Consider the following 19159-nt stretch of genomic DNA (forward strand, 5'->3'; position numbering starts at 1 on the left):
TTCCAAAGTGGGGAGAGGGCGGGTGTGCTAGCAAAAGCCCACGTCAGCTCGCACCCGTGGGGAGTTAGACACAGCCAGTGCACGTTCCTTTGGGTGGGGACATTTTGGCAAGCGCACCCTCCCACCCACCTGGGAAAGCTTGTCCCCTTCCCTCCCCACCCCGTCCCCACCAGCAACCAGAGGTACATGATGCACTTTGCAGCGGCTGCCGCAGCCCTTTCACCGGGTTTTCTCGCCTCTCTCTAGCGGGGACGATGTTTTGGCACGGGACAGAGCTGGAGGCACGGCAAACGAGCAGCTGGCAGCCCGAGCTCTCTCCGTACAAATTCAGCGTGCTTCCCTTCCACCCTACTTCTAGAGGATTTGACCAAACTCCCTTCTTGTGGGGTGAGGGGTGGAGAGGGGAGGGGGCCGAGAGGGAAGAATACACAAATGCATCTGAACAGCTACAATTTGCAGAAAGAGCATCCAAAAGGACAACACGGCAGCAGGGAGCTCAGCAGCCTCCTGAAGCTGCACGTCCCACAGAGCACGGTGCTGGAGGGGATGCTCCGGGGCACACACAGGCATCCCCCAAACCCAGGGGGGGTTTGCAGGGCTGGGGGGCCCACGGGAAAGCCCGGCCGTCCCCGCAAACATGCGGCAGGGAAGCAGACTTGCCTTCCCCTCCAGCCCAGCGACATCGGAGCACGTGGGCTGGGGTTTCCTAAAGGCAGAGGTATGCTGAAGGACTCAGCTCCCCATCATGCAAGCAGTGTGTCCTCCCTGCCCTACAGGGGTGGGGAGCTTCGAGAGCAGAGAGCTTAGCCATTCCTGCCAAAGCTTTCAGACCTGCTCCCCAAATGCCTTGCACCCTCCCCAGGGCTCCTGCTCCCACCTCTCCCTCCAGCTGAAGCAGGCACACACCTGGATGCTGGCAGTCTTGTATAACTTTGCCTGGAGGACGAAAGCTCAGCTTTCACCCACCCTGCTGTGCCCAGCAGCTGTAGACAGATGGGAAGGTCCCTCAAAGACCTGCATAGGTTCCAGTAAGACCCAGATGCTGAGCCTGAACGTACGGATCCCTGCAGCAGCAACGAGCATGTACTCAGCCCTGCCGCCTCACTGCATCCCCCGTGCACCAGCAGCAGCACCTCCCTACAGTCCCCTGTACCTGCACAGCTGACACTTCACTAAAGAGATGAATCTTCAGCCAGTCCACGCTCTAAGCCCTGTTTCTTTCGCTGTACAAGCAGCACCCTGCTCCGGCGCTGACCCAGGTGTGTTCCTCCTTAGTGCCTTTATTAACCAGCCTCCTAAAACGTCCTCAGAAGGACAACCAAAAATCCAAACTCATCCACCTCCTGATGCCTGATACAAAAAAAATAAACCAGCAGTATCCTGCCATTGCTATTTCCTTTTGTTGGATGACTTAAATGGGTCGTAAAGATATTTAAGTGACAAATTTTCTCTCTACAGCGGAACTAAATAGGGGGTGGGAACACATCACCTTGATTCTCTATTATTAGTCACACAAAACACTGCACTGCACAGAAATTAAGAGGGATACAACCATTTAAGCCTCAAAGAAGACAGCAGATAGACAGTCACACCACTCAGCCACCCAGGTTCTCACTGATGCATACTAACTTGCTGTCTCTTTCAGATTAGGAAAGTTGAGAAGTTGTGTAGAAAAACCTACCAACGCTTGCAGTGGGTGTCATGCACAGAACTGACCCTGCACACCATGCATTGAAGCGTGGAAAGATGACAAAAGGGATATTTCATTAGTGAAGCTTCAGTGTTAGAAATCACTTTAACTAAAAAGCAGGTATCTCTTTGCAGCATCAGTATTAAGCACATGCAAACGATTCTGCATATTGGTACATAAATAGTTTAAACTCAGTTTTAAGAGATCATAGCAAACCAAATTAATTCTTGAATTCTTGGGTAGTAGATAATATATTCTTCTCCCACCCTGGTATTAAATTATATGAATCTATCCTAGAAATCCAGGGTTGTTTGGAGCGTTTTTTTTTTTTGGTATTGGGTATGTTGATTTCTTCTGATCATGTCAGCAGAAAACAAATTGCTCTTAAGCAATGTCACACTCATGTTAAAACCCACTTTCCAAAAGCAATTGACTCCTGCAAGCAGGGGTCGGGATTCAAAGTCTCTAGTTTAAGCTGAAAGAGGCAGTTTTTTTCTAGACTTGAAACAACTGTAGTTAGTAGTCGCCCTAACTTTTCCCCCCATGGCAACCCATGATACTGATCTCTCAATAACTGAACAGGAGCAACTAAGAAAAGCAACAGCTCACTCCACCCCCTGTCTCCCCATGGCGTGAGCTGCTACGTGCCACTTCTCTGCTTCGCTTTCCAGAGTGCTGCAAAGGCCGAGACCAGGGCTGCAGTCTGATGCATAAGGGAAAGCAGGGATAGTAACATTCAATTCATCAGAGATCCGTTCCCTGACTGGAAATGTGCTGCTCTGCCCAGCATTAATGTCCTCAGATGAAAGCAGGTGGAGCAGACAGACCTGTTATGCATCAGCCCTGCGTGTAATTTCATTGCCATGAGACAGGGCGCAACGGCACAGTGAGAGTGCTGGGTAAAAGCTAATTTACAGTGCTTGCATCAGAAATGCATGTCCTTATGTCAACTTTGGCAACCGTGACCTCGAGGAAGGGGAGCGTGTAGCCAGCTGGGGGACTTGGCATTCTCAAAGGTGTCAGTGTTTCCTGAAGAAGTATTTCGCTTGGCACCCAACAAGAGTTGCGGTAAGGTCAGCTCAGCCCGTCCCCTCCGCGAGCACTTTGCAGAGCACAAGGGCAGGAGGCTACCCCCTCCCTCCATCTCTCCACACAAGGCTCCACTTGCCTGGAAGAACATCTTGGCAGCTGCTGGGTTCTGAGCGTGTCTAACTGCTCTTGCAACAGAAAGGCTACACGAGCACAGGGTTTAGGACCCAGCTCTCTGGACCCACACCTGAGACACTTCGGTGTCGGCAGAGGACTGTCTCTAGACCTTTGCCCCTGACCCCAGGAAACAGCAAAGTCAAGGTGCAGGTCCACTGCATGTTCATCTCGAGGGGCCAGCCCAGAGAAACCCTTTGTGTATCTTTGTAAACGTCAGCTGGCAAGTGAATACAGCATTAAATATTAAAAATACGGGGCATTCATTTCCTTATGATGCTCTGCAATGATAATAACGATACTAAAAACCAAACTATCAGCTCTGGAATATTCCTCGTTCAGCCACTTATGATACTACTCTAAGCAGGTTATGGTTTTCATTTGGCTGCAGTGAATAGAGGTTAATTGGCTAGTCAGCAATCACATTTGCCACGTCAATATTTTGAGTCCTATATGAATTAGCAAACTGCATCTTTCAATTTTATTCTGAGACTTATAGGTACAATAAAAGCTGGTAGTTAAAATTGCTTTTAAAAAGCTTAGGCTATTGTACTGGTGAAGAGACAAGCAAGAGGGCAATATATGCCTTTAAAAAGGATTATGTAATTTGTATTTACTGAAGATGAAATGTTCCCTCTATAAGCGTCATGGCTGCTGGCATATGTAGGGTCACTGAGATAGCTCAGAAAGACACCTGCAGCTTCAAGTGAACAGGCACAGAGGTTCCACGAGACATTTTAACATGAGTTTGTAAGACTGCTACGCAAGAGTCAAAGAATTAATTTGGAATTAACCAGTTGAACCATAAGAAGGAGAAACAGAAAGTATGAATTCAAGAAACATGCAGACATTTTTCTTAGTCTGACTGCTTAAAAAACCCCAAAACTAAACCAAAAAGGCTAAGAAGGGATCTTTACAAGTGAAAAGCTCTGAATTGTAGTAATGAATGGAAAAAAAATAGTAAACCAACAAACATTAACTTTTCATCCATTTTTAACACCAAACTACCCGCTGATACTATTTCGCTAAGGACTCTTAGAATCTAAATCTGCTCATTAGCTCAACGCCTAGGTCATAATAAAAGACAACTAAGATGCTGGGGAAAGCAAGGAGACACTTACCTGTAGGGATGAATGTAGGCTGTTGCAACTGCATGTTGGCTAGAGCCTGTTGGTAGTGGAAAACGCTTGGGTTAAAGACTGTGGTGGCACCATTGTTTTTTTCAAGTGCTGGCCTCTTTGGTAAAGGTTGAAGTGCACCAGGCGGCAGGGCCTGTGGATAAGGGAGTCATTAAAGGCAAGTGGAGTAAAAAAAGGGGCCCAGATGTAGATCAAACATGCAATAAATAACAGGGGGTCTTGGCTGCAAAATCACCTGCAACTCTATCAACTTAGCAAGGCAGGAAAGAGAAGAGCAGCTAAATCAGAGTAGGAGGAGTAGGTGAAACCACAGCTTCACTAGGTAAGCAGTTAGTAAATGCATCAGGAGAAGGGGCTGAGTCCAGAAGGAGGAGGGATGCTAGGGGAGCTTTTCAGCAGGACTGACTTGGGCACACAGGAAAAAAAAAAGCACGAGGAGAAGGAAAGGGAGAGGTGATCACCTGGACAGGATACTACGAAGAGCAGTTGCAGGCAACAAGCATTTAAAAAAACCCCCAAAAACGGGTAAGAGAAATATAGTAGACGACCATTTAAAAACAAACGGATCAGCATAAGCAACAAATGCCATGGAAAAGAAAGGGATGCTTGCCTCTGTCTGTTTCAACACCTGCCTACACGTATGTGCACACGTGTGGAAGCCTGCACACTTGTGTGCAGCCAATCCATGTGTCCAGGTGGTAAAGCAGTAGCTGTTGCCAATTACACGCATAATGTTACATTCATAGTAAAATGCATTTCCACTTGTTAGTAGAGAGGCTGAGCAACACGGTCAAGAAGAGGCCTGATTCTCCACCGCTCGCACCAGCGGCACAGCTCACCACCAGCAGACTTGGATCTGCTCCCACTTTCTAGAAGGTGGCCTTCAACAGTTAAATACTGCTCGCTCGCTATTAACAGTGGAAAAAGCCATCGACAAATCCCCTCTTTTTGTTCTATCCCACCACCGAGCTTCTTCCAGCCCGTCAAACCTGTTTCATGATCAGACTTCGTAAAACGCATTAACCCAACTCAGGAACTTTTCTCAGTGCGTTACTCATCATTCACCCAAGCATGTCTCAACAGCAAAGTAGTATGTCAGGTTCTTAGGAGACAGGAATGTTTCTAATGATTTACAGCTTTTCATTGTACCCTAGTAGGAACCACATTTTTTTCTCCATATTGTGATAGAAAAGGGTCCTTTTTAATTATGCCCTGCAGTCGTTTTGCACGTAATGCTCCCATTGACGTCAATGAGATTTACGCACGTGGAAGTCATGCAGAATCAGGTCATTTCTGCCTCGTTGTTAGTCTGTATCATGCATCAAAGCAATGGCTGAAAAATAGGGTTATCACTCCTATTTATTTTTTTTTTAATAGGTGATAGTGAAGAGTAGGCAATGGAGGAGGTCTGGCTAATGAAGGGTTAAGGCTACACAGTACTTGGAAGAAAGGACACAAGTAAAGAGATTTTAAAGCTTATGAAGATCAACACACAACAGAATATAAGTGAAAGCTCGCAACAGTTTGTCACCATCTAGAAACAGGTTTCACTTTGATTTGCTATAGGAGACTGCTCATCTGAGAAATGTCAAGCAAGATAACTTCCAGGCAAAACATTACTCCATCCTATCTCTCTTCACATGGTGGCTTTTAGGTGGTTTTAATATTAAAAAAAGAAAATCAGAAGAAGAAATTGCATTTGCAAAACTGCTCTCAGACATGCACACATCCTCTGCTAATGCTAGCAGGCATCCAGTGCCAGCATTAGGACTTAATCTTTCAAGATTTCTTCTGACTAGTACCAAAGGACAGCAGTCAAACATTCCCAGACACAGACACCAAAATCTTTTGCTTAAGATCTGTATTTTAGGATGAGGTCTTTTAGGTAAAGATCTAACAGCTTCCATTTCTAGGTAAGCCCTCATTGCTATCTGCGTTAAATCTGACTGTATCTACATCTCGTCTATTTCATGATGGCTACATGAACGTTCCTCCAGGCACAGGACAGATCTGCAGCTTGCAGAGACTGGAGTAGCCCCACGTACATCAGAGGTATTTTACAGATTTACAGTGATTGAAGAACTTGACACTTAAATTCATGCTCTTTACTGTGCCTGATTGCTAAACATTCCTTTTCAGACGCATCCAAAATCTGCCTCAGAAAAAAAATTTGCTAATTCTAGCAAAGCAACCAGGCACATAATGGACTTTTGACTCCTTGCTTCTTGGCCAAAGGCTGTCACCACCCCAAAAACCCCGTTATCCCATAACGGCAGTGCCAAAAGCAGAACAGCTGAAGGCTTTGAGACCTCACCATGATGTCCTGACTCTTCACTGGGCAATTCCTGAGCCCAGCGTTGCAGTCAGGTAGAGCAGATGAACACCAAAAGCCATAGGGATGTCGAGGCACAACAGATGACTCCACCATCCTTCTAACATCACCCTTCCTCCTACCTTGCTATAGCTCCTTGGGAGCAAGGGAGAGAAAGCAGATACAGCAGTCCCATTACTGCTCCTCGAGGAGCAGCTGGGGGGGAGAAACCCAAATAAACGTAACATTTCCCAGGTCTTCTAAAGAAAGAAGCACACTGCAGCAGCTGCTGTGCAGCCTGAAGGCCAGCCCTGCCACATGGGCTCTGTGGGCACAGAAGCCAGGAGCTCTCTCGGTCTGCTTCTGGTTTGACACAGCCTTCTGGGTCACCTCTTCTATCCCAACAGCTGGGGGAGCGTTTGTACAGGAGCCCGCCCTGAAGATGTTGCTCCTCTCCTTGCCAGCCTATCTTTAGTTATTAAGGTGCAGGATGGCCCAGGGAGATGCAGGACCTGGCTTCACCACTTCTCCAGCCCTTCTGCTGGGGCAAGAGCCCCAAGCCAGGAGCACTGATAGGTCCATCTACAAATGCCAAGGAGAGGTTTCTAAAATTGCCTGTGATGAAGTTCTGCCAAAACAGCTCCTGCACAGGGATCTGGCAGGGACCCAGCAGCAAACAAGTGTGTCTCATCTGAAACCACCCAGAATTTTTGTATCCATCTCAGGACCTCCAAGAATAGCTCATGGGGATACAACATTTCTGTCTTGCACCATGCTCTGGTTCTGAAGGAATCCCCCAAGCGTGTCCTAAAACAACTACAAAAGGCAACAGGAGGCTCCTCACCACGCTCTGACCTTAGCCAATTCTGCAGCAAGTGCCTCCCCACTGCAGGACAGAAGCTAGACTGAATCCTTGTAGCAAAGAACTTTCTTGGCGAGTTTACCTCGTCCTGCTGCTTGCCATTTCCCTCCAGACAAGCTCTGACCATCGCAGATGGAGCAGTAGCCTTTGACAATAACTTTTTCTGCCTTTCTTTTCTGGCTGTTTGCGTGCACACATGGATATGCAACCTAAGCAACATGACCAGACCGCCTGCACGGTGAAAGGGTTAATTCCGTTCAGTATCCATGTGACAGCCCGAACTGATCCCAATGAACAATTCCCACTACAAAAATGTCAGGCAGCCTCCCATTCTTGGGCTGGGAAAGCCCACATTCCTGCTGGAACACGAGCATCTGAATAAAGAGGTTTGTGCCACTTCTCTGTGTGGCATGGCAAGCAATCTTTCAGCATGACTGACAGATACAAACGCACTGCATGCCAAAGTCAAAATTTCCCATGTGCCGGTTAACAACCCTCTCTTTTTTTTTTTTTTAATTTTTTTTTGCAAGACAAGAAGTGGATTAAATCTTTGCAACAAACAATTTAATTGCACCTCTAAGCTCCCCTCAGATCGCTATCTCCTGGGAGCAGATCACACTTTCACCCCTTTGCAAAGAGGAGCTGGGTCTGCATCTGCCTTGCTACTTCACTCCAAGGCGTGACAAACAAAATGATTTCAGAGAGGGCAGAGGTAATGCCCGTTCCCTGGCAAGCAGCAAAAGCAAACTGAGCAGTTTCCTCTGAAGATTACACATGCTCTTATCACCACCGTGAATCCTTCTCTGGTGCAGCCTTCCTGAAGGGTTCAGAGGAGGTGACACATTCCAACCAGGTGGTTGCAAAACCTTCAGATGTTTCAGAGCAGGAAGACTATTGAACGTAAATTCTCTGATGGGATTTTGTTCAGTGGGGGAGGTCAGGAGGGTAGGGCAGTTAAAGGGCTTTCCCGTTCTCTGTTCTCTGCCAGACCACGGCTCCTCAGAGAGGTGGCTCTCACCGAGGGCAGCAAGGCACTGTGTGGGTCACTGCCTGCGCTGGCTTGGGGGCTGTGTGTGCCAGCCGTGAGCAGCAGGGAGTCAGTCACAGGCTGTTATGTCATTTACAGAATAATCCCACAATGCTGGTGGAAGCTGTCCCTAGCAAGGTTTCCTAGTGCTGCTGCCTAAAGCTCTGATAAGGATGCCTCTTTGAGTACTTAAAAAATCACCCAGAATAAGTTTTCAGAGGGGAAGGGGAGCAGACCAGCCTCTGCTTCTTAGCCCTGAGAAGGAGGAACACTAGCCTGAAGGTTTCAGGGCTCCTCTGTGTCTGCTCTGCCCTTTCCCTCCTATAGCTGGGCGACAGGAGCTGGTTTTTTTTAGGATGTACTGGATTCCTCATTATTTGGGGTGAACAGGGAAGGAGTTGTCTTCTGTGGAGCCAGGACTGACAGCAGACTGGGAGGATGGCTTTTGCTTCACTATGAGCATCACAAAACCAGGTAAAAGGTATTTTGAGACTCAAAAAATAATCAAAGGTAGCTTCTATGCAGACAGCTTGCAGACAGAAGCCTGGGGAGCAGATCCTGTGCCCGAGACTGAAGCACAAGACACCCAGAGCAAGGTCCCTTTGTTGATACTGTCCCACTGGGGGATGGGGGGAGGAACCGGAGACAGAGCCAGCAGCAGCCACCTCCTCAGCTTACCACACGTGCAACCGAAGTCCTGCACCGAACCTGCTCCAGTTCCCAGCACGGACCTCTTGATGGTGCTGCTTAGCTCTCGCCCTCCTAAATCTGAATTGTGCCCACTGCACAGAACACCCTTCTGCAGGGCAGCACCAGCAAGACACTGCCAGGCAAGACAATGCTGTTGGGCATGCCATGAAAAGTTGCTGGATCTGTCCTGTACCACCCAGTCCTCTGGCATATCCAGTACAGCGCAGAGCTAATGAGTTAAATTCTCACCGAAACATCGCATCTCGCAACTGCAAAGCTGCTACCATTTGGAAAAATACTTTGAAACCCAGAGCTGCCACTCCCCAAGGTTATGCACTGCCTCCAGAACACATCCATGCTTCGGGATGCAAAGCTCAGACAGTTAATGAACGGTGTGTGGGGCGCAGGATTGGCATGTCTGAACGCACACTGCAACATTTCTGGCCGGGATGGGCAGTCTCCCCAGGCACTAACACAACAGACCAAGTGCAGAAGGCTTTCATGCAGACTAAGATGGTTACGTGCAAAGCGAGAAGGTGAAAGGTCCAAGTACCAGGTCAAAGGTTGCCTCGAGCGGTCGCTTCAGTGATCTGACAGCTGGCTGAGTCTTAATTAGCAGGCAGCGAGCACATGATGGCAATGGGCCGGGGAGGGGGGGTCAAGCACAGTAACAAAAACAGCAAGCAGAGGTGTGTCAAGAGAGAGCAACATTTTGGGGAGGCGAAGAGAAGAAAAAAAAAAAAAAGTGAATGCATTATACAATATATTAAAAAGGCGAGGCATGCACAACATGAGGTGGCTGAGTAATTACCTGGCCTAGCAGCTAGTCAGCTATTTTGCCTCGGTAAGATTTAAAAGTAAAGAAACGTCATCACAGGACATGTGCTTTAGAGCTTCTTCACTACAGCTGGCACAGCAGGTCAGGAGCGCTCAGGGATTAGCACCTGCAAGCAGACTTGCACTGGGCTTCAGCCCTAATTCTGCAGCTACACATCATGCAGAGGTCAGCAGGAGCGCTTGTGGCAAGGGAAGGACCACTGGTAAAGAAGGGAGGTTCAAGCACATGCATACGTGCCATCCTGAACTGGGGACTGAGCCTGACCCAGTTCACCTGACTGTGCTGCACCGACTTCAGCCATGCAGGAGTGAGTAAAGCTACTACTTCTGCATGTCAAGTAACTGCAAGATTGGGTCCCTCAGAAATACCTTCTGAATTTAGATTTGTAGTCATTCCAAATCTATTTTAGAAGGTACACCCATCCGTCCGGCACATGTTTTTTGATCTAAGAAAACTGGGCACCATTCTTCCCTTTAATAAAGTCTTATTCCTCAACAGGTACAGTAAATGTATCAAACCTTGAAAAGTCAATGAATAATGTAAGCTGTTTTGGTAGCAGGGGTGATGCAACAAGCCATCAATAAATATTTTAAAGGTTCTAGTTAACAGCATACAAATAAGGTTAATTACATTTTTAAGAGAAGCCAGCAGCATGAATAAAACATGCATTGGCTTTGGTTAAGTAGCAGTGCCCTAGATAATAAGTGAAAAAGTAAAGATTCAATTGTAAAAAAACATGAGTTTCATTTTAGAAGGTTCTTTTTCAACAGACCTGGGCTCTTGTTTCAACAATAATAAAAATAGTAAGGAGTCTAATAAGAAACCCTCTGCAGGACAAATAAATACTGCAGTATAAATTGGCTCTTCAAATCCCATTCCAGGTAATACTGATGCTACAAGGAAGGCAGTTGTTCAATTTCTAGAATCGTCCTGGTTTTGCATTGTTTCACCGTGAATGAAAAGCAAACTCTTTTACTATCTTAAAAAAAAAAAAAAAAAGTATTTAGAAAAATTTTAGTAGCCTTACTTCTAAATAAAAAAGGAGGCAAGAACCTTTTTAATAATAGTTATTTAAAAAAATGAAAAAAATCACGTAACAGATGAGGTTGGAAGGGACCTCTGGAGATCATCTAGACCTACACCCTGCTCAAAGTAGGGTCAACTAGAGCAGCTTGCTCAGGACTGCATCCCAGTAGGTTCTGAGTACCTCCAAGGATGGAGCAACCTGTTGCAGTGTTTGATCGCCTTTACAGTGAAGAATTTTTTTTCTTATGTTTAAATGGAATTTCCAGAATGTCCATTTCTGCCCATTGCCTCTTGTCCTTTCACTGCCACAGAGAAAAGTCTGCCTCCATCTTCTTTACTTCCCTCATCAGGAATTTATACACATGGGTAAGACCCCTCTGGACCTATTCTTCCCTTCCTAGGCTGAACATCTCAGCCCTCTCATCTCTGGAATAAACAGGTGCCGTTCAACCAAATTCAACAGAATAGCAAACATTTAATCCAGCAAGAATTTTATCTGATAATTCTTCTTTGACTAGTTTTTAGAATTGTAGGTATTGGAAGTCACAATTCAAATTAAAATGCAGGTGCGACCATCTCTACCAGGTCCAAAGTATCAAACAGGTCAGGGAGTTACCCTTGGTTTGAGCCTTGTCGTTTGACTAAGCCCTGGCAAAGTTACCAAGCACAAGTTTGCTAAGCTCAAACAACTGCTATCTTGTCTGCTTTTATAAAGTCAGTGGAAATTTTGCTACCGACTTCAACAGGCCAGGATCTCCCTGCAAAGGATGTGTTATGGGATGGGCAGTCTTTGCTTTCACGGTGTGCTGAGGAAGCTAAACTGACACCTACAACTTAGCCAGGGAATGTTTTGGTTCCAAGTGCTGCTGTACAAGTCACATCATGATGTCATGTCAGAAAATCACACTGTTCGCCACCACGTTCTTAACTTGCGAGTTACCGCGCCATTCAGGGCTTCACGCTATGGTGAGCACACAGAAAGGACAAAGAGATGGGATTCATACTGCACATACTCTCAGCTCTCTAGTCAGCCATTTACAAAGCACTCCACTTTTCCACAAATGACACATGTGACATAAATGAAATCTCCTAGCAATGGAAATAAAGCTTGAAAAGAGTTCTACTTACCATCGCAGCTGCAGCTGTCTGGTTCACCTGGTGTTGAGCTGCCTTGATTTTGGCTTGCAGGTGTGCAGGGGGATGAAAGTACTTGCATTTCTCCCTAGAGCATCGACCTTTGATGTAATCCATGCAAACTGTAACAGTATTTTCATTTGTGTCTATCATTGCAATATCTATAGGGTGAGCATAGCGGCAATCATTCTCACCACGTGTGCAATTTCCACGCTGAAACTCTCGACAAACCTTAAAAGAAAGTCACATTGTTGAGCAGAACATCAAGTTACTCTTCATTCAGCACTTTCAACACAGAGTATCAGTTCAGTTGGCCACATTAAACCACATGTGTATTTTAAATCCACGCTCATCTTGGGTAGCCCATATACCAACAGTCACAGGTGCAACTGGTGCTATTCACAACTGGTTCAGGGGATGAAAAAACCACAATGTTACCAAGGCCAATTACCAAATGCAAATGAAGGACAGAATTTGAGCGAAATGGAGAGTGACCCCATGAAGCGTATATCATTTTTCCAGAACTTCTGGAGCTCAGGATTCCTGCCCTGCCTGTAAAGCTTAAATGTTAATAGCTTTGCCATTTGTCTCTCACCTGCATTATGTATTTGTTACAGAGCACACTCTTGGGTAGGATGTTTAATTCTAAATGTTACGTGCTGCTATGTGCAATAAATACTTTTTCTTAAATATAAGGAGACTCTTTCACATAAATAGTCTCACTGCCCTCCACAACAAAACTCCAAGCCTGGCACTACATGACAGTGCATTTGATAACACTGCAATGTGCTTGTAAGGTTGCTACATCCTTGGCACTGGTGAGGCGGCACCTTGAATACTGTGTTCAGTTCGGGGCCCCTCGCTTCAAGACAGACATTAAGGTGCTGGAGCATGTCCAGAGAGGGGCAACGGAGGTGGTGAAGGGTCTGGAGCACAGGTCTTATGAAGAGCAGCTGAAGGAACTGGGGTGTTTAGCCTGGAGGAATGGAGGCTCAGGGGGGGGACCTGATCACTCTCTACAACAACCTGAAAGGAGGGTGTTAGTGAGGTGGGTGTCAATCTCTTCTTCCAAGTAACAAGCGACAGGACAAGAGGAAATGGCCTCAAGTTGCACCAGGTGAGGCTTAGATTGGGTATCAGGAAAAATTTCTTCTTGGAAAGGGCTGTCAAGCACTGGGAACAGGCTGCCCAGGGAAGCGGCTGAGTCACCATCCCTGGAGGTGTTTAAAAGACATGTAGATGTGGTGCTTTGGGACATGGTTTAGTGGTGGACTTGGCGGTATCAGGGTAACAGCTGGACTTGATGATCTTAAGGGTCTTTGCCAACCTAAATGATTCTATGATAATAAGGTGTTGCCAAAACTGCTAGCTTTAGGAAGCTCTTGCAGATCTTTGTAAGTTATAACCACTGAGGTATCAAAGGCAGAGAAAAAAGTTGCACAAAATGCATCTGCAAGCTTTACTTCTCTGAGGAACCGAGAAAAATTGTTGAGGACTATAGCTGGTGGTGTAGATCATGTACCAGTGCACTATCAGACTGAGTGTAGGAAAAAGTGAGATGTCAGCAAGGCAATATAACACAAAACAATGTGTTTTGAAATTACACGCTTCTCCACTACCTTCCTGTGTTATAATTTACACCTGCAGGGGCCTCCGAATTCAGGTCCTCAGCCCTTATCTCCCGCAGAGCCTCTGCTTAGGGTTTGAAAGAGATTTACAACTCCTCCAACACTAAGTCCCAGCATGCCCAGCTAACTGGTGAGGAGGAGACGCTTTTCCAATGCCCAATCTCACCACTGCCAACAGTGTAATGCCTAAAGGTATCTGCAGAAGTTCAGTAAGCCCAGTTCTAGACAAATGAAGTGCCTGTTACTTTCAAAACATCTCCCACCCGCCCCGTGTAAGGGCAGACCATCTACTCCTTGTGTAGCAGACCACACACAGAAAACAACAACCCCAGCCCTGCCCTAATGCACACTGAAATCAGGAAAGTGAGTGCTCCCAAATTTTCAGTGACTTCCAAGGATCTGGGATCAGGCCCCCCCCGCGAGAGTCTGCTAGAGCAGAGAGCAGCAGCCCTGTGCTAGGAAAGCTGCAAGTTAAACTCTGCACTGTGCTGCGTGAGGTCACGATAGCAGAGACCAACAGCTAGGACTACATGTCCTTTTCATTCCCGTCAGCAGTATCGTATCAGACGTCCAAATACCTCCAGTTTATCCGTACGCATCAGTTTCTGCCCAGCAGAGCCTCCTGGTACTGTAACAGTAGGATTTCCGGAAACCAGGACAGGAGTATTTGGTAAAAGCTCTGCAGGAACCAAGCCCATCCCAGGAGAAACATGACTCAGGTAGGGACTAAAAGCCATCGTGGGGCTTGTTGCAAGTGATGGAGTCACAGGAAACGTTGTCTGTGTATAAAAAGAGAAAAACCAAAATATTAGTTAAAAAGCTCTGTCTTGGATTACCCATCAAAGCCTCGCCTCACTTCAATCCTTTTAGACAATTTGATTAGCAACATCAAAATGCTGCACTCTCCCATCTATTCATTTATTGCCGTTTACTTGCAATCCATTCGCTTCTCCTGACTCACAGATTTGTGACTCATCCTGAACACAGGGCATCTTTGTTTGTCAGATCAAAGCATATTGATGATCTTTATAGTTTAATGACACAATTAAGAATTTCACGCCAGCAATTAGGGCAGGCCCAAATTAAACAGACTTCTCACTCCCAAATAAATGTCTCAGCTTCTGTGTGTCTACACCGCAATGCTGTACAGAGACCCCAAGGTAAACTGCAGCTTCAGGACCCCGAAGCAGGTAACCCCGTTAACTAGTTGAGTTCACTATCAGCCTCCACGGAGCTCCACGTCAGCACGGCCAGGGGGGCTCAGGTAGGCAAAAGGCGTCATTCAGTCAGGCGAGGCATCTCTGCTGTGGTTTGCTTGGAGGTCCAGCATTCTGCACATCTGGGCTTTGTTTCAGACTGTCAACAGCCTCCAGGCAAAAGCCATTTTGCAGGAGTACCCCAAACTCACTAGTGCCACAACATGCCAGACCTCGTGGCTTTGGCAAGAGCAGGTGGGTCATGGGCTTGGAATAGCCTTGGACAGAGCGTACCAGATGAGATGGCTCAGGTGGGCTGATAAGAGATCCAGGATCCCACCTGGGCTGCAAGGAACGATGTTCCCATGAGGAGACAGAACAACGGGCCAAAAAGATCTTAAGTGCTTCAGGTCAATAGATCACATCAGGCAGGCCTTCCAAGCGCAGCAGAGATTTAGCACCGGTGGGCAGAGCCACTTCCCCGGCCTGAACCGCTCCAGCAGCGCCCATCTGGGAACGGAGCTGCTGTTCTGCCAGGCAAGTGAGATCACACAGAGCTCCTAAGCAGGTGCTCAGTGGAAAATCTGTCCCTGGCCTCGACAGCCAGGGAGTTGGTGAGACTTTAAAGCACCAGATCCGAGGTGCATTTGGGAATGAAACCAATTCCAGCTGATGAACAATCCCCCCTGCTCACCCAAAGACCAGAGCCTGCAAGGCAGCACTCCTGCTCCTGTAGCAGAGCCTCCAGCAGCCCCCCGGGGAAGCAGCCTGTGACTCGCAACTATTTATATTTTCCCTTCCACCACCTGCTCCGCTGTGACCTCTGGGTTACATTTAAAGCTGCTCATGCCTACAGTCATATGTGATGCCGTCCCCGGTAGCTAGAGCCTCTGCTTGGCAGTAAATGCAAGCATGCTTAGAAAATGGCCTGGGGCGTTTTTGGGCCACACGCATTATCCCCTTCCTTGCTTTTAGTTTGGTACTTCCAGTCCTGTGGGCTTCTAAAAGAAACCACACGTGGACAGCGTGTTGCTCAACAGCATCTTCATCCCAGTACTGCTATATACTAGGAAATACTGCTTGTTGCAGTCTGGAAGAAGCTAGCCCACATGACACCAGCCAAGCTGTCCCAGCCTGTCTTTAGCCTCACGATGCCCCCTCCCCAGGGTCAGTGACAGCCAGCAGCTCCTGAGCTGATGGGAAGGGGGACAGCAGGTCGCTGCCAGTGTACATCCCGCTTTCTCCTCCTCGAGGAGGAGACGCAGCCTCCTGGATCAGCAGCACTGGGTGCTTTAAGTCTAGCAGAACCAAATAATCCTCTCTCTGGGATGGATTTCTAATTTTCCTTCTTTTAAGCCTGAGCCAAGCCCCACTTCAGCTGACGGCAGACTTCATAACTATTAAACCCAGAGATCCTCCAGTCCACAGCTCTTTATTAAATCATTTTCTTCTCTTTCAATTCTCTGTGGCTCCCAGACATTTTACACCTTTTGCTGCTAGAAAAGCTCTTTAAGGATCTTCAAACACCGTGACTCCCCGAACACTTTAGTGCGAAGGCAGCATCCATTAGACTGTTTTCTTCTGTGCGAGCACCAGTAATTACAGTGGCATCTGCTGAACTTCTGTCACCGTTTGCCCTGTAAATGCTATTTTAAGGAGCTTCTCCAGCCTGGCCAGTCTGTGCAGGGTTATGCTGGGGCCTGAGATGTTGTCAACGCTTGTTTTATGTACCCGTAATAGCTGAAACCTGGCAGCACACATCGTTTGCAGAAATGTGTGGGCAAATCTACCCTATGTTTTTTCCAGCATCTAATACAGCAGGAGTCCTGGCTATCCCAACACAGCAGGTATAGCACAGACATTGCTCCAAAATTTCAGGGGATCCTTTAAGGCAGGCTTCCCTTGCCTGGGCTCAAACACAGCCGGGGACCAGCCCAAGGATCCAGCTAGTTACCAAGACGGAGGGGCGATGTTCCTCCCACTGCTCAAGCAGAGGATGCCAGGGCATCTGTGCAGCCAGGGAGGAAGGCTGAAGGCTTGCAATGCCTCACACTCAGTCAGTTCACCAGAAACCGGTAGGAAGGGGTGTGAAACACTCATGGAGAGGTAATGTATCAGCCTCTCCACCAAAGTCACCAATATAAACAGGGAGGGAGTCCTTCTCCCTGAAACCAGTCCCCATCTCCAAAGCCATTCCCCAAAAGCAGCCCCTCTCCTCACTGGGAGCAACTGGCAAGGGCTAACAGATCCAAACCCAAGCCAAAGCAAGCGGAGGAAAGACGTTGCTCAGGGAGCAATTGAGGAGCACCATCTACTCACAATCCTGGAGACCTGCAGAGGGCTGTGTAAAGGACCAGGATGGGTTTTTATCGCTGCTGCTGGTTGTTCACCCATTTCCACGCCCTGGCATCTATCTGCTGCTGCATTCTCAAGGTTTCACAACCACTTCTGCCCACCTGAACTATGCGCCCAATGCCACTGATTGAAAGTGGCAGTTCTGCTCCACACCCTGCCCGTGGGCAGGGGCCTGACACTCCGCAGCCATTTCCAGGGGATGCACAGCCAAAGAACGATCAGACCTCACTCAACACATTAAACCTAGAAGCACTGGGGTTTTAAAGTCTGAAGCGTGCTAAGCACACTGAAAACTGCTCCTTTGTAAGCTGGCATCAGGGAGCTCTGTATTTATTGTGGATGGTGAGGGGAAAAGATGGGCTGCGCTCACTGCCAGCCCTGTCTGCCTGTCTTGGATTGGGAAATCCAGTCTGGCTCATGTATCCATACCAGTAACAAAGATGCTGCCAGCCAAACCTCTCCTCCCTTTACATGTCTGCAGGTCCCCTGTGTCCTGATGGAATCTGAGTGCAAGTGACTTTCTTCCTTACAGCCAGAATCCAACTGTAATTTTCACTCCAAACAGTACTGGTCTCCTCAGTGTGCCTCCCATCCATCTCTTGTGATTGCTGTGCTGGTTTTGGCTGGGGTAGGGTTAATTTTTTTCGCAGTAGCTAGCATGAAACTATGTTTTGGATATGTGCTGGAAACAGTGTCGATAACAGAGAGACATTTTAGTTATTGCTGAACAGTGCTTATACAGAGCCAAAGCCTTTTCCTTCTTCTCACGCCACCCCACCAGCGAGCAGGCTGGGGGGCACGAGGAGCTGGGAGGGGACACAGCTGGGACAGCTGTCCCCAGCTGACCCAAGGGATGTCCCACACCATAATGACATCATGCTCAGCATATAAAGCTGGGGCAAGAAGGAGGAAGGGGGGACACTCCAAATTATGGCGTTTGTCTTCCCAAGTAACCTTTACTCGTGATGGAGCCCTGCTCTCCTGGGGATGGCTGAACTCCCGCCTGCCCATGGGATGTGGTGAATGAATCCCTTGTTCTGCTTTGCTTGCCTGCGCAGCTTTTGCTTTACCTATTAAACTGCCTTTACCTCAGCCCACGAGTTTTCTCGTTTACCCTTCCAATTCTCTCCCCCATGCCACTGGGCAGGGGGCAAGCAAGCTGCTGAGGGGCTTAAACCACAATAACTGTACACAGCCAGGAAATCTTGACAGATCAGTGTTATGACTGTACACAAAAAAAGTCTCAGCTTAGTTGCTGGTGTGCTCTAGGGCAAAACAGATGGATTGAAAGTATCGCCACTTACCCCTGCTGCCCCCCTTAAAGCTCTTACAAATTCAGGAAATACAGGGGCAGGTTTCCTTGCAAACTAACTTTTGTTAACTGTAGGCATGTGCAGACACTACCAGTAACTCCTGAGCAAAGTGAAACAGGTTACAGTGCAGCAGCAGAGGGGTTCAGACTAGTAGCAGCTCACAGGACTGGTTTACTGAGTATTAAAATGCTTGCAAGAATAAAAAACTAATAAAAAAAAAAAAAAGGAGCTGAAATGGCTGCTGTGAGAACCCATCTCAGGGGGAGGGTGCCAAGGACCTTGACAGCTCTGACCTCCTCACAGACCGTGAGAAGAGGAGCAGTTGGGTTGAAGGTGTGAACAGAGAGAAGGGACCACCCCAGGGAGGGACATTTGTTACCAGTGGCAATGGAACCTGGAACAGCTGATTTTGTTAACAAACTAGAAGTTGTATTCCATTTGCCTAGCAGAAATTGTGCTAAAGCTAGAGAAGAAACAACAGAGTGGGTGTGAAGAGGAAGGCAGAGGAGCGGCTGGTGTTTTGTCGAACACAAGCGCTGTCTCAGCCAGGAAGTGTTGATTCTGAGTTACCTCAGACCCTAAAAAGGGAAAGCCTGAAAATGAGAGACCCAATATAAATACAGAGGTGTTGATGGCCTGAAGGAGGAGGGGAGACAGGTCGCTGCTAAGCATCTACACATGGAAAGCACACAAAAAACAGCGGCAGCTTTTATTACAGTCTGGTGATAGAAACGTCGAAGATAAAGA

General features: G+C 47.4%; 1 protein-coding gene across 13 annotated transcripts in view; it reads right to left on the minus strand.

Annotated features, from left to right (window-relative positions):
- Nucleotides 1-19159, minus strand: part of MBNL3 (muscleblind like splicing regulator 3) — a 97470-nt gene that overhangs the window by 12102 nt on the left and 66209 nt on the right. For 8 of the 13 annotated variants that reach the window (XM_037408149.1, XM_037408154.1, XM_037408152.1 and 5 more), the window contains 4 exons: nucleotides 14127-14327; nucleotides 11915-12151; nucleotides 4015-4165; nucleotides 1682-1717 (listed from right to left, as the gene is read on the minus strand). In XM_037408149.1, coding sequence (XP_037264046.1) covers nucleotides 1682-1717; nucleotides 4015-4165; nucleotides 11915-12151; nucleotides 14127-14327 — 625 coding nt within the window. The remainder of the gene's footprint in view (nucleotides 1-1681; nucleotides 1718-4014; nucleotides 4166-11914; nucleotides 12152-14126; nucleotides 14328-19159) is intronic. The other 5 variants (XR_005107489.1, XR_005107490.1, XM_037408148.1 and 2 more) reach the window with 1 other exon arrangement.

Source organism: Falco rusticolus, chromosome 14 (genome assembly GCF_015220075.1).
Source record: "Falco rusticolus isolate bFalRus1 chromosome 14, bFalRus1.pri, whole genome shotgun sequence".
In the NCBI taxonomy this organism is placed as follows: domain Eukaryota; kingdom Metazoa; phylum Chordata; class Aves; order Falconiformes; family Falconidae; genus Falco; species Falco rusticolus.